This window comes from Simochromis diagramma, unplaced genomic scaffold, assembly GCF_900408965.1.
Source record: "Simochromis diagramma unplaced genomic scaffold, fSimDia1.1 OVJJ01000131.1, whole genome shotgun sequence".
In the NCBI taxonomy this organism is placed as follows: Eukaryota; Metazoa; Chordata; class Actinopteri; order Cichliformes; family Cichlidae; genus Simochromis; species Simochromis diagramma.
The window spans coordinates 158,527-174,262 of NW_024387200.1; the positions used below are offsets into that span (position 1 = coordinate 158,527).

A 15,736-nucleotide genomic window follows, 5' to 3' on the forward strand; every position below is an offset into this window, starting at 1 on the left:
AAATAAGATGGGCAGAAAAACACAGCTGATTTCCCATCACACTGTGTTGTGGAATTGGATTACGTACGTGTTACATAGTTACTTGAGCATTTCTTCTTCGATGGAACCAGCAAGGAAGAGATTTTTTATTTTATTTTATCTCTCCTAATAAAGTATGCACACAGTAATAAATATCACAAATGATAAGCACCATAATATAAATAAACAACACTACAGATCCTATAACCTGATTTCTGTCTTTTAGTTCATTAAAATGTGAAGCGCCAAACACTAGTTTGCGTCATTATCCAGATGTACATAAGCATGATTACACAGGTACTAGGAGCGGGTTTTGATTATCGATTAAAATTGATTCTGGCTTGTATAACGTGATATCGATTCATTAAAATCCTGAATCGATTTTTAATATAAATATTACTACATTTCAACCACCACCAAACAGCTAAAACAGTAAATGAGAGCAGGTACACAGATTCTGCACAAAGACTGAACACAAGGCGCGGACCCGCTGACGCATCAGAATCAGTGAGATGTCGCCTTTCTCACCAGACAGCACGGACACGGTCGGGGCTGAAAGCCGACAGTTCACTGATTCTGATCCGTCGGCGGGTCCGTGCTTCGTGTTTACGCCTTTTTTGCGCTGATTCTGAAGCTGCAGGTATTATTTCTCTTCAAACAATATTGACTGAACCAGCAGCAAAAGGAGATCCAAACTACGCTTCACATAAACATCGTCATGGATTTCCTCTGACTTTTGCTGTTTTGCTTTCACCACAATAAAATCACACTTCATGCACAGCTTTCTCTCTCTCTCTCTCTCTCTCTCTCACACACACACACACACACACACAGTATACTTCAAGAGCAGTTTCCCGTCTAAAAATCTGTTTTCTGCATTATTTGCTTGTTTGTTACGCATAAGACCTCCGTTGTTTACCGCTGTTTTTTCCCCTTTAAATACTTCCTAAAAGAAAACCTAATTTCTGCCGTTCAATAGGCTACTAAAATAATTTAAACTTTTTAACATTATGCAAAATTGCAAAACGCTAAGGTGTGTCTCTAATAAAACCTCTGTAATTTGCTCTGCTTCAATTCAGCAGCATCGGGTAACGTTCATTTGTTGATTAATGGTTTTCTTTCGGTTTTGATCTACTGCTGAATATTTTTATAAAATCGTTTTTCTGTTTTAGCCTCAGCTATGTTGACACAAAGGCATCTGCTGTGATGCTTACACCTTAGATAAAGTCTCAAAAGTGTCAGCTTTCTTTTTATAGTTATAAAAATATGCAAATGTACTGATCTATGATCTGAATTATACTATTGACTGACTGTCTGAGGCTAACAGTTACACAATCATACCAAAACGCTGTCCTGATAGTTTCCACTTTCTCTTTTGTATTACACATACTGAGACAATATTCGGGATAAATAACCAAGAAAACAATTTATTTATTCAGTTTAGAGGTTTACACATCATTAGAATTAATCAATAGATTAATTGATTTCAATTAGAATAAGTGAAGCCTACCAGTAATCAGTTTCAACCTCCTGTGATGGCACAGGAAATCAAACCAGCCACGTCCCTAACCAGCCTTAGGAAGTCACTGTGGAGTGGAAATATGGACATTACTTTTATTTTATTGTATGAAAGGATGAGAGAGAGATGGTAGCACAGAAACTACGCCCAGTACAGAAACAATAGCATTTTGCTGGCATCAGAGCTTTGGCTCTTTGCAATCATCTGCACAGGTGATCATATAGCTGTGGATGCCAAAACGAGCCTGAACTTCAACAGGTAACAGAAGCAGTGATGAGTAGTCAGGCTTGAAACCTTCATATACAGTATGTATCCTCATTAGGAAACTAAGACGACAATGTGCCTCAGGCCATTCCTAAGGTTTTTTCTCCAGTGAGTAATTAAGTAACGTAGTGCATTAGTTTTAAGAAAAGTAATGGGTAATGTGTAATACAATATTTATTTTAGTAACGATGTCAAATCGAAAAGAGCCAGCTGAGGAGGTTCGGGCATCTGACAAGGATGCCTCCTGGGCGCCTCCTGGGTGAGGTGTTCTGGGCATGTTCCACTGGGAGGAGGCCCCGGGGCAGACCCAGGACACGCTGGAGAGATTATATCTCTCGGCTAGCCTGGGAACGCCTTGGTGTTCCCCCGGATAGGCTAGAGGAGGTGGCTAGGGAGAGGGAGGTCTGGGCTTCTCTGGTTAGGCTGCTGCCCCCCCGACCAGGCCCCGGATAAAGCGGAAAAAGATGGATCGATGGATGGATGGATGGATGATGCCAACATTGTTGGCCTACCTATCTTTGTATGCAACATATTGATATTTTATCATTCTTCTCATGTTTGTGTGCAAGAAAGCAAATAAGCGCATTTCAAAAACATAATACCACCCCTGCTGCAGGAGTTTACAAAAATCATAATTTGCACCAATGAAAGCTGTTAGATCAGTGTATTTAAAATCTAAAAATAAAATTTCAAAGGAGCTTTCATAGAGTTTCAGCATGCCGATATATCAGAAATTTTTGTAAGTTTGAACACTGATACTGGCTGATACAATAAAGGGACGGTACAAACTGTGGTATGACTTACGACTTTCTGCAGTTGCATGCATTCATTAATCCACACAGAAATCACAGAATAAAATAGGTAATATTTTTTCTTTCTGTTTGAAGCTGAATGCAATCCAGTGGTATTTGTCACTGTTTATAGACTGTTAATGTATAACTGAAGACATAAGATAACAAAGCACAATATATAAATAAAACAGGGTAAAAAAAACCACCTAAAAGGTGTGAGCCAAAGTAAAAGGGTAGAGATAGCGCTTTAAGTTTGGGTTTAAAAGTATTAACATTCTCTGCTGTCCTCAGGTCTTCCATTAGAATTTTTTTTTTTTTTTTTTTTTACAGATATGGACCTCAGTAACAGAAATAGGTTCATCTTTGCCTCAAATGCATCTTGTGGCAGAACCATTTTCCCAAGCTGGATTGTAAAAGGATTCAGTGGCTCATTTCAGCGTGGAAACAGCATTAATCAGATGAGTGTTTGCGTTCTCAGATTAAATATAGCTGCCAACGCCATGTATTCTGAGCCACTTGCTATCAGTGCCCTGATGGTGCGGAGAATGAGATTAGGAAAAGTGCGATGGAGAGCTGAAATAGCTGGAAGATGGCCCAGCAGAGAAGAAGCCATTCGGTGTGACAGCACCATCAGGTCCTGCTGTAGGGCAATCTGTTAACCCAGCAGCTGTCAACTCAGCACAATGGAGGCCACAAACATACAGTTTATATTCATGGCTTTCCATTCATGGCTCCGGATCCATCACCATACATTAGCCACTACGTGACAACTCTACAGCAGTCCCAGTGTTCTCCCAGCTGTCTGCTGCAGATCGAAGAAGAGTGTATAAGCGTGGTGGGGAGAGTGAATGTGTGCTAGCCCAAAAAGAGGCCACAGCCAAAGTAAGCCATTCTCCTTCATATTGTGCTGATCATATTGGTGATGATGCTACTGATGCTACTCAGGTACCTTAGCTCAAGCAATAAAATAATAGTTTGAATTCATCAAGCTGAAGTGCTTAATGACATACAGTACTGTGCAAAAGTCTTGACCTACCTTACATTTCTTTATATTTTGCTACCAAGGAGCAGGTCTTTTTTTGAAATTGCCTTTGAGCCCATAAACAGGAAACAGAAAAAAGTCTGAGGATTGGACTGGATAACTTCTCACAACTGTACATACTATGTAACTCCATTTATTTTTGCATGTTTCAATAAATCGTTTAACCTATTTCCAATTTTTCTAGTAAAATATAAAGAAATGAAAAACCTGCAGACCCTCTGCTTCCCTCTCTGCCCCCCCACCCCCCACCTTCTCTTTCCTCCTGCTGAATTGCTCTATTCTGAAGTTCAGTGCAGCTTCACAGTATGAAGCACAGCAAAGGCAATGTTTGATCGGTCTAGCTTACAAACCAAAGTCTGAGAGTGTGTACACAGCAGTGGTGATGCTTTAACAAAGAACAAAAGGTATGAAAAGGAAAAAAAAAGGAAAAAAAAAAACAAACAAAAAAAACGCTTGGACACTGCTAGCATAATGGACAGGTTTTTGACGGGGCTCCCACAGAAACGCAAAGCAGGAGATGAAGCATCGCTGAATATGTTTCCAAACCAACTTCATTCTAAGCCAAAGACTAGAAAATATGGTGAAGCATATCTTCCCTTTGGCTTCACCTGCACAAGTGCCAAGGTAGGTATCCCCTGCATAATTGGTTTTCCCTTCGTCGGGAGCACGGGCTGGGCTCTTCAAATCACGGACAAACAGTATCCCACATTCTTGATTTTTAGTTCACAAACACTTGTTATAATAACTTACTACTCCTGACATTTTGGAGATGTTAGCTCTTTATACTGTAAAGTTAAAGTGGGATAAAAATAATATCAGGCTGATCCTGCCACGATTTGTTCCCCCGGTTCAAATCACGGACAAACAGTATCCCACAGTTGTTTATGTTTTTAAACCTATTTTGCACAGAGAGGCAATTTTTGAAAAATGTATTGATAGCAATGTTGAATATTATTACACAGGAAAAAAACAACAACACGTAAAATAATTACACCGTGATGCCTCTGCCTTTGTAAATGGAGGGACATTAACTGCGTGTGTGTATGTAAGCATGTAAAACCTGAAGATAGAGACAAAATACTGTCACTGTTAATCTGAATATCTGCCATTCTGCAATTCTTCTCATGTAAACAATAACGTGGCGCACAGCGTGACGTGAAAAAAGGCACATATCTTTGACGTTGACAAACTCTGTATTCCTTGTCCACACGTGCACGTAAAAAAAGAGTTTTAAAAAATCTCAGTTTTCTGTGATTCGAAACGGCGTTAACATGTGGACGAAAAGTCCAAACCATAGAAACAGCTGCGTTTTCAAAAATACCCGTGGACATAGCGTAAAAGAGTTAGTAGTTTATCTTCTTACTACCTGTAATTTATTGCAGATTACTTGTATTTACTTAATTGTTTACTAAATGTTTGAGGTGTGAAATAAACCGCAGTGGAGCAAAATATGGGTGTGTGTGGTTACAGGATGTGTTTGGGCGTGCGTGTGTGCGTGTGTGTGTGTGTGTGTGGGGGGGGGGGGGGCGCGAACATTTTTCTTGTAAAACAAAGGGGGGCCTGGCAAAAAAAGTTTGGGAACCCCTGGCCTATGGCATGCAAACTTCCAGTGATTTGGGCGGAAAAAGACAGGGGACATCGATCAGAGCGAGAGGCTTGCCCGCCACCCAGCAATAAAAAAATCACCACGATTAAAGATCTTGATTAGAGTGATTAAACAGCTCTGAGCACTTACAGATTTCACTCATTAACTCACGTTCCTGGAAAATGAATAGCTCTGGCCCCTAGACTGTCCTTATGCTGATAGTCATCGATTTGATGAGGAGTGCCTTTGCGTGAAGTGCCCGTGTTCTCATTCCGACTTTGTTATCTGAAGAGCTTTTCTCTACAAGTCGTCCCCAGGTGCTGCTATATGCCTATGAAACTTTTCAGCCATCAATTCTGATGCAAAGGTACAGAAAAAAAAGCGATGCCAGTGTAGTTAGTAAGATTGAATGGCTCTGGGAACATGGGAAGCCAAACCTGAACACCCCCACATTTCTATTTCAGGGGTAGAATTAAAATGACCTACGGCGTGCCACAGTGAAATAGTTTAACTCTCAAGTGGAGAGAGGCTTTTCAATTGATGCTCTCTGCAGCCATAAATTGTCTGTTAGATAACAGATTTAACATAAACCAGAGAGAATGGGCAGCAAAGAACAAGTACACCTTTTTCCCACTTTATAAAGCTGCCCTCTTCACCTCCTCCACAGTGTAAGCAGCTCAATGGCTGGAGCAGCACAATCCACCATTTCTGATTGCTCATCTTCTCCTTTCTACAACAACAGGTTTTGAAGTTGTTTTGTCTAGCACAGACCTTCTTTATTGCCTTGAGAGCCCCTCTTGTTACAATTTATAAAATGGGCCATTCACCCTGAGATGTTTTCCCATCCAGTGTTTTTTTTTTTTTGGTCTTCCAGGACACACACTTATCGTCTTGTGTTTTATGACGCAGGCTTTGGCTTGCAGGAAAAGCTCCATCAGAGCAGAGAGAGATAATTATTTGCTCTGGCCTCAAAGGCTCTGAGAGAAGCTCTCTTAATAAGATCCGGGCTGCTCACATCTCTTGCAATTAAAAAAGTGTCACTGTAGATGTTACATCACAATGGAAGCAGCCAAAACGCTCCAAGTTCGCTCTCAGCTAATATAAAGCTTCCTCTTCTTACTGTTCTGCCTTGGGTCACTTGTATGCCTGTATCAACATATAATATTCAAATTTAGCTGTGTTGTTCCTTATGTTGTTTATGTTGGACCAGACCTCTCTACTTGACTTTAAAACAGATATTCATTTTTCAATACACAAGCGCATCTATTGTTTCTGCTTGGCGAAGCGGTAAGACATATTTCTTGTCTCCTTTTTAAAAGGCTCGTAGTGCTGTGCACCGGCATCTTGGTGCATGCACAAGCCTAGCACACACTTTCAACGTTATCTTGGTGTCTCTCAACATTCATATGTACTGACACATATATAGAGCTTGGAGCTCCTGTGTGGGTTTTTTGGGTGTGTGTGTGTGACCATGTAGTCTGAGTGAAGCCTGTGAAGAGAGCTCATTAAAGGCTCAGACACCACAGGAGTTCAAACCATGCATGATTATTATGCCTCGGTTAGCATGGAAAAACACCCCTGAAATAGAGTCTGGACCCTTGCATACAGAGCAGCCACTGTGATCAAAATCATTCAGCCAGGCGTATTATTATGTGGCACCTAGAGCTGATTAGAAGTAGACACTACGCATTAGTTTGACATATTCAGTACATCAATATTCTTTGATGGGAGACGGATGGGATGCTGATAGAGCTTAAGTTATGTTCTATCGCCTACAGGAGCTACTCTAACAGACCGTGCCTCTTGTGCTCTTCCAGACATATGTCACATATATGATATATGTAACCTCTAGCCCATCTCATATACATGAAAAGGCGATGCACCATGCAGTGATGGAGCACTCAATGTACCAATAAATGCGAGATGCTTCCAAGCCTTGGGTAGCTAAATGAATGCACTCGCTGAGCCTGTCTAATTGGCTCCCGGGGTGAGGCCATCACTCACGACAGACCATTTATCCTGGGTTTATCTTCGGAGAGGAGCTGGGGGGCTGTGCGGAAAGGGAGGAGGGGAGTGTCTTGCCATGTGCTGGCAAAGCTAGGGAAATGGGATGGGGGGCGCTGCCATCCAACCTTCCCCTGAGCCTAATCCTTCACCCCGTCCTCAGTCAAAACCAGGATTCGAGGGTGACGTGGCTTAAATCCACTACAAATGAAAACAGACTCCAGCCACCATCTTAATTGTGTCTAATGCCTGGCATTGCTCTGCCTCTCTATCCCTGTGTTTCATCCCCCGCTCTATCCCTTAATCCTGCACACACGCTCTCTCATTTAAAGAGGCACATTAGAAATTGGAGAGGCACGGGTAGCTGTGCTGAGCCAAGCTGCCAAATGGGATTCTCCTTTGATTATAGCTTAACAAGATGAGTTGAGTCCATCCAGGGCTTGCTTTAACACTCAGCTGAGTGGTCGCCATCCTTCATGTGCGACCGTGTGCCAGCCGAGGCCGTGCAGTCAGACGAGCACAGTGGAGCCCGTCAGTGCGAATGTCTTGTCTCCTTGCGTGCTGTCATCATTTGCCAAGCTGCTGCGTGCCACTACACCACTCCTGTAGACATTGTGGCTCTTTTCTCAAACTGGGACCTATTACATCTTCTCCAGGCCAGGAGATGAGTAGACCTTGACAGATGGCAAGTGTGTAACCCCCTCTGTCTATCCTCAGTAGCTGTCCTTCAGCTTCATCAATCTGCTGTGGCTTTACTATTACCCTACAGACTTAATGAGACCTCGCAGGCTGACAAGAGCAGTCACGCTCAGGGAACGAGGGACGAGCACAAAAATGAGTGGCAGTACAATCCAGCTTCACCTTAAAAACAAAAAAAAAACAAAAACAAACAAACACCCAGTGCATTGATTTAATTCATGTAAATACTTAGCCAGATAAAAGATTCCTCACTCTAGCATTCAAATGTGCCTGCCACCTCTCATATCAACACTAAGCCCCCCAAAAAAACAAAAAACAAAAAATCCCTCTCTAATTCGATTGCCTTTCATTCAATTGGATCACTCTCCCCTAATACATCATGGATTAGTCAGCTTTCTGTAAATGACAAATGTGATGTGAGTAAAATGTCACGAGGTATCAGTGGGAAAGTGAGTTTTCTCTGCACTGACACAGGATCACAGAGCTCATCATTAACTAGAAAAATTTGCATTTCCTGCGAAAATGCAGTGTGGATGCTTTAAAGCTGAAGCTGTATGCAAAAACTAGCTGAAAAAGCTGAAAAGTTGCAGAAATTGTAAAAACTTTGCAGAAGCAAAATAACTTTGCTAAAATGTAATAACTTTGCAGAACTGCAATATCTTAAAGGAAACTTAATACTTGGCAGAAATACAATAGCATAGCAGAACGTAGCAGAAATATTGAACTTACCAGAAACATTATAACTTCTCAAAAATACAAGACTTTAGGAGAAATAGTATAAGATAACAGAAAGAATATATTTAGCCGAAATACTTAAACATTATGGAAATACTATGATTTAGGAAAATAGTACAACATAGCAGAAATACTGTGATTTACCAGAGACACTGTGATGAACTATGAATATTGTAATTTTAAATTAATACTGTGTTTTACCACAAATATATATATATATATATATATATATATATATATATATATATATATATATATAAAATGGCAGAAATACTATAATTTAGCAGAAATACTATATTAAGCACAAATCCTTTAAAAAGCAGAAATACTATATTAAGCAATATAAATATCGAATAAAAATCCTGTAAAAAGCAAAAATACTGTACTATGATTTGGTAGAAAAACTATAATTTAACAGAAATACTATATTTGGCAGAAATACTATATTTAGCACAAATCTTATATAATAGCAGAAATAGTATGATTTAGCACAATAGTAATAACTTAAACAGAAAAATTGGAAAAGCAAAATGGACAACTGAAAAAATGCTGAACATGCTGTGGGTCCCTCAAATATACTTGTTAGATGAAAACAATATATATATAACAGCCACACAATCACAAATATGGACACATATGGAAACACACATGCACAGAGAGACACACACACAAGATCCAATTCAGTCAACCAGTCTAAATATATTGAATTTGAATCTTAGAATGAGATCATCCCATAAAAAGGCTGTCTCTCTCTCTCTGTCACACACACACACACACACACACAGACACACACACACACAGCAGCAGCAAGTGAACTGGGGCTGTTAAAAGCATGTTTCTTAGTCAGTCAAACAGCTGTGAGCTGCTGAATTTGAATCCACTGATCAGAGAGGCTGTGCACTTTTTCCCGCCAAAACAGGTGCACGCAGCACAGAGAGACACAGGATTATTGCAGTCTATTTCTCATAGTGAGGACTCCCCTCAAACAAATGACCATAATTTCCTAACCGTAGGGGCTAGAACGGTCATTCTTACACCGTTTTGTTCAGAGGAGATTGGGGAATCTTCAAGTGTTGACAATTTATCATTAAAATATGAATTTTTAGAGATATATGACATGGATGACTTGTTGACTTAGAAGCCACGAATTCCCCAATATGCAAATTTGAATGCCTCAGACCACATATATGATTGGCTGGCTGGGAAGCCGTGCAGGCCCTGATTTGTGGATTTGAATTCCTCAGCCCTCAGATATGATTGGCTGGCTTAGAAGCCATGAAGGCCTCAATATACAAATTTGAATGCCTCAGTCCACATATATGATTGGCTGGGAAGCCGTGCAGGCCCTGATTTGAAAATTTGAATGTCTCAGTCCTCACAGAGGATTGGCTGCCTGGGGACCTGGCAGAAATATATAGAAATAGTATGATTAAGCATAAATACTACATTTAGTAGAAATACTATGTTTTAGCACAAATACTATAAAAAGCAGAAATACTATAATTTAGCAGAAATACTATATTAAGCACAAATCCTATAAAAAGCAGAAATAGTATGATTAAGCATAAATACTACATTTAGTAGAAATACTATGTTTTAGCACAAATACTATAAAAAGCAGAAATACTATAATTTAGCAGAAATACTATATTAAGCACAAATCCTATAAAAAGCAGAAATAGTATGATTAAGCATAAATACTACATTTAGTAGAAATACTATGTTTTAGCACAAATCCTATAAAAAGCAGAAATACTGTACTATGATTTGGTAGAAAAACTATAATTAATCAGAAATACTATATTTGGCAGAAATACTATATTATGCACAAATCTTATAAAATAGCAGAAATAGTATGATTTAGCACAATAGTAATAAGTTAAACAGAAAAATTGGAAAAGCAAAATGGACAGCTGAAAAAATGCTGAACATGCTGAGGGTCCCTCAAATATACTTGTTAAATGAAAAAAATCAGCAAAAAAATATATAACAGCCACACAATCACAAATATGGACACATATGGAAACATACATGCACAGAGAGACACACACACACAAGATCCAATTCAGTCATCCAGTCTAAATATATTGAATTTGAATCTTACAATGAGATGCTCCCATAAAAAGGCTTTCTCTCTCTCTCTCTGTCTGTGTCACACACACACACACACCCACAGAAAGAGAGAGAAGCAAGTTTCTTAGTCAGTCAAGCAGCCTGGGAGCTGCTGAATTTGAATCCACCAATCAGAGAGCCTGTGCACTTTTTCCCGCCAAAACAGGTGCACGCAGCACAGAGAGACACAGGATTTTTGCAGTCTATTTCTCATAATGACAACTCCCCTCAAACAAATGACCATAATTTCCTAACCGTAGGGGCTAGAACGGTCATTCTTACACCGTTTTGTTCAGAAGAGATGGGGGAATCTTAAAGTGTTGACAATTTATCATTAAAATATGAATTATTAAAGATATTTGACTTCTAATGCACCATAACTGAGTAGAGCAAAGCAAAAACTGCCTTGACTTGCCCTCAAACAACGCTTTCTAACTCTAAATCTATTTGGAGTATCAATATTATTCTTTCACCGTAAGAGACAGCAGGCTTTGGTGAACAGTCATGGAAATTTTCAGGTCTCTGTGGAAATCCATTAAAAAGATATGACGAGAGAAAAAAGTGGTTCATTTCCAGAGTTTGAAATCTGAAGAAATCTGAGCGAAGGACGAATTTCCTACCCTCAAACAAGTCTAACTCATTTCAGAACGGTAATAGGTGAGAAAATAATTCTTGAATTGTGAGTGTCAGGAGTGTCTGAAGATATACTGGGACAAGCCTTATGTCTTAACTTTGCTTCGTTAAGGAGATATGACGATTCGAATATGCCTCTCATTACAGAAATCAAGCGGTGATTTTGAACAAGCTCTCCATTGACTTTCTATGGAGAGTTTTGCGACTTTGTGTTGGTCTGAGGAGATTTGCCAAAATTCTATAAATCCCACAACAATGATAGTGACATTTTCGGAAAGCCAGTAAAAATACCTACGTTTTGATGTATAATTTGTGGAAGTTGAGTGAAAATTGAGCAAGTAGCAAGAAGTTGTTCAGACATGAAGAGAAGACTGCAAAACCTTCAGTGGCACACTGGAAGCCAAGTGCATAGCAACCATAACAACGCATGTATTTTGTGAAAAATCACAATTTTGCAACTGAAAACTTTAAGAGGCATAAAAGTAAAACGGTAAAAGATTTGAAAAAGCTGATTTATACCTGAATAGCCCAATAATTTGAGAACAGTTTAAAGTTTGAATGGTTGTTCTACGTGAAAATATGAGGAAGTAGTTAAGTTTCAAAAACAAGCAAATTTTAGCAGAATCGCAGAAGTTTCCCATTCATTTCAATGGGACAAATTAAGCTTAATATTTTAAAAAGTATAATAGTGAAAAATACCAAAAGACATAGCACACAATAGCAGAAATAGCAGAATAGTTTAAGATTTGAACGGTGAAAATCGGCTGAAAATTGTAGAAGTAGTTAAGTGCCAAAAAGTGTACGGAAGTCCCAAGAGGAACTCAATAGTGTGGATGCTTAAAGCATCCACACAATTATGGTCTCGCCTGGAGTTTGGCTGCGAGCTGTAGTTATTCAAGCAGCAGTGTGCATGTGTGTACAGTATGTGTGTGCTTGTGTGAGCAAACACGCCAGGGAGAAGCACTGAGATTGTGGATAAGGGCTGACTGCCATCTCTACAGTTTCCATGGTTCGTACTCAAAGACCGCTAAGGCCGGAAGTGCGAGGCTTGTAAAATGGGACGGTCTAGCCTCCGTCGCGCTGCCCAGGTTGCCTAGCAACCATGATACTAACAGCTGGAAACGTTTCATACAGCTTTGTTTGACAGAAATGAAGGAGAAAATCTTTTGTTCATTTGTTTGTTTGTTTCTACATGAGCTTTGATCATTCTCTGTAAGATTAAGGTCAGCTATTGGACGGCGTATATTTTAAAGTAAAGGCTTTAAAACCAAGTTAGTACAAACGTCACTAATGTCACATAACTTTGCCGACATGTGGCCAACAGTAATGTTTTAATGGTCTTTGTTATTAAACATTTGCACATAAATAAGTGACATAATATTCAGTACTTACTCAAAGTTTACTCTTCGGGCGCCCCTCATCCGCCGTTTTTTTCCGGCAAAATTATCCACACCCAGCGCCGCGCTATGCATTCTGGGATATGTTGGGCCATGAAGTCTACACCACCACATCCTTAAAATTCAGGGAAATGAAGGACGCATTTCGAGCAGCCCTTGAATTGGGACAACCTTCGTCACGTCGCTGTGACATAATGCGGCCCATAAGACTCCAGACCCTGAATTGGGATACAGCCTATATGCATGCATGATTACCTTCCCTAACTAACTCCCACTGTTGGCTTGGGAACAGCGTACAATCCCCTGACACCCATGACAAGGCCCTTCAACACCTCCCTGTGTCTCCACAGGCACCCAACCAGAAAGCAGGAGACCTTAAAGCAAATACATGATTCTTCGCTGGGCTGCTAATTGTTAATGCTGCCAATTATGTTAACTGGGGCACCCGGCCAATCAGGAAGCACCCAGGTCCTGCACCCTGAACCCTTCTTATGCCAAGAAACAGTTATCTTTAGCTCTATCTTTAGAGGTTTCAGAGCAACCTCTTACAAGAAGGACTGCAGTTTAATTCAGTGTCTCACAATAATGCCTGTTTTAAAAATGAGAATAAAAGAATAATATGATTCAATTGTGTCACGACAGAGCACTGTGACTGATAACATTTACAAAGCATGCTGATAAAAGTATAAAAACACATTGTTATGCACCATTTCCTCACAAAAACACAGCTCCTTAAGTTTACTCCACTCTTCCAGAGAGAATAGTTTTTTTTTTCATCCTCCCAATATTATGATGAAGATGACTTCTGGCAGGTTACGGTGTCTGAATGTAATGTTCTGGTGCAGCTTGTGAACTCAGCACCCCTACAGGTACATACCTGTCAATGTCAGGCTCTGTGCTACACAAGCCTTTATGGCTTGCACTCCAACCAGCATCCCAATAACTGCATTGTGAAAAACAGATAAACAACTACCGTTTCTCTGAAAAAGGTAATGTCAGTTGACATCAAAACCCAAGAGCAACTCTTTTTTTTCCATCCGACTTGCCTACGCAAGCATTTCATATTGGACTCTAGTTTGAATGCACATGCATCACAACCTTTCGCTCAGCTGAATCAAGAGCAGTTCCACTTCTATTTGTGCGTTTAGCTCACAAAATTGTCTCCCATGATTTAGAAGACATAGCTCATATTGCCAACCTGCTGCCAGCATATCGAGTCAAATTACAGGACTTGGAAAAAAATAGCAGCCAAGAACAAGAGCAGCAAAGTACTGTTGCAGAAATAATAAAGAAATGCTTCAACACGAAGGGAGATAATTTAAAAAAGAAAACTTGGATCAATATAGATTGTTGGATTCAAGGGGTAAGGCTTCAGCCACACAGGCCTAGAGACCTCTTGGCAATCTCTGCTCTTGGTCTTAAAAAATTAATTTGTTTTAAATTTCAGCCATTAATAAGAAAATTGTCCAAGAAAAACATGTATTGAACTGAAAATAAAATATCAACTACATTGTAGTATTCTCCCATCTAATAGCTCTATGATATTTTTTGGCCCCAGTCACAAAGACCTAGCAACCAGGTGGTGAGTGCATAGCAACCGTTACTAGGGAAAAATTATATTTATATTGGTTGGCAAGTGACTGCTGCCTTTCACAAATTAGTTTGCTCATAAGGAGATTGCCACAGTTGCCTGCAGTTTGCATTAAAGATGGCAACGTTCCGACAAACACTAACTGGCCAATGAGCAGTAGTAAAACTTGAAAAAAAGTGCAATGCAAGCTGGAAGTGGAAACAATTTTCCCTCAAAGTCAAAGTTGTGCCTTACCACTGAAACTGTAACTCTTCTGCAGGTAATATTTTAGTTTGACTTCAACAGATGGCTTCCTTGGGGAATTTTCTTACTAACGACTGAACCTTATAACAAATAAGCCCAGTGCAAATCAATAGACCAAATATTAAACTTCTCTTTGATTAGGTTTAGATTGAGTTATTTCTTTATTAATGCAACTTTGTAAATGCTTAAGGCACTGTAAGCCTAGCAAATCAGCTCCCCGTCTAGTTTAATAAATCTAGTTGCCTCGACAACTCTGGTTTTATTCATGCTACACATGTGACTAACTATGAATGCAAGAACATTCTTACCCGTAACCTTATTTATTTAACCTTATACTGTATCTATCTTCTGTTTTGTAATCTGTGTAATCTGTGCTGTCTAAAAATTACTTTAGTGTTTACCATGGCAACCTAAACTTACTCAGCTCTTCAAATAACTTAAAAAAGGTCTCCAAACAAATTAAATTATAAATAAAGGACTATAATAATATAACACTCAGGACTATCATTGTACCCTGTATAATCATTCCCTCAGGGTCAATAATCAAGTTATTTTCGACCAACTTAGTACTGTTATCTTATCTGTTGTCTTTTTACTATTTGTTCTTTACTTACCCTTGCTCCTCCATCATCTCTTGGAGCTCCATACATTTGAGCTCCACCCTCCTCTTCCTTTCATGGTCCAGAATCTCTCTGTGGGGCTTCTTCACCAGGACAGGCTCTGCTTTGGGCTCCTCCTCCTCCTTAACTGGCTGCCCCTCTTCAGTTTTAGCTTGCAGCACTGTAGTTGCAGTTGGCCCTCCAGATCCTACAGCTGTTCCCGCTCCTGCTCCAGGGACAACCGGCTGGGCCAAACCGTTTGCACCATCTTTCGGAGACGGCACCCTTGTTGCATCATACATGATTACTGAATCTGTCGAGACAGAGATGAAGAGACCAAAGGTTAACGGAGAGAGGGGATGAGAGAAGCTGTCACTTGTGGGTCTCACTCACATTAATCATTTAATGTCAGATCTTTCCCTTGTTTTGGGAGGTTCTCACTCAGTGGGAGTAATCTTTATACATTTAGTAAAAAAAATCCCCATCAAAGACCATTTTGTACCC

At 39.8% G+C, this 15,736-nt stretch overlaps 1 protein-coding gene across 4 annotated transcripts in view; it reads right to left on the reverse strand.

Moving 5' to 3' along the window:
• The window catches only part of srrm3 (serine/arginine repetitive matrix 3), a 161,068-nt gene that overhangs the window by 52,797 nt on the left and 92,535 nt on the right, over nucleotides 1-15,736 (reverse strand). For all 4 annotated transcript variants that reach the window (XM_040050247.1, XM_040050248.1, XM_040050249.1 and 1 more), the window contains one exon: nucleotides 15,248-15,545. In XM_040050247.1, the coding sequence (XP_039906181.1) occupies nucleotides 15,248-15,534 (287 nt within the window). In that variant the 5' untranslated portion in view covers nucleotides 15,535-15,545. The remainder of the gene's footprint in view (nucleotides 1-15,247; nucleotides 15,546-15,736) is intronic.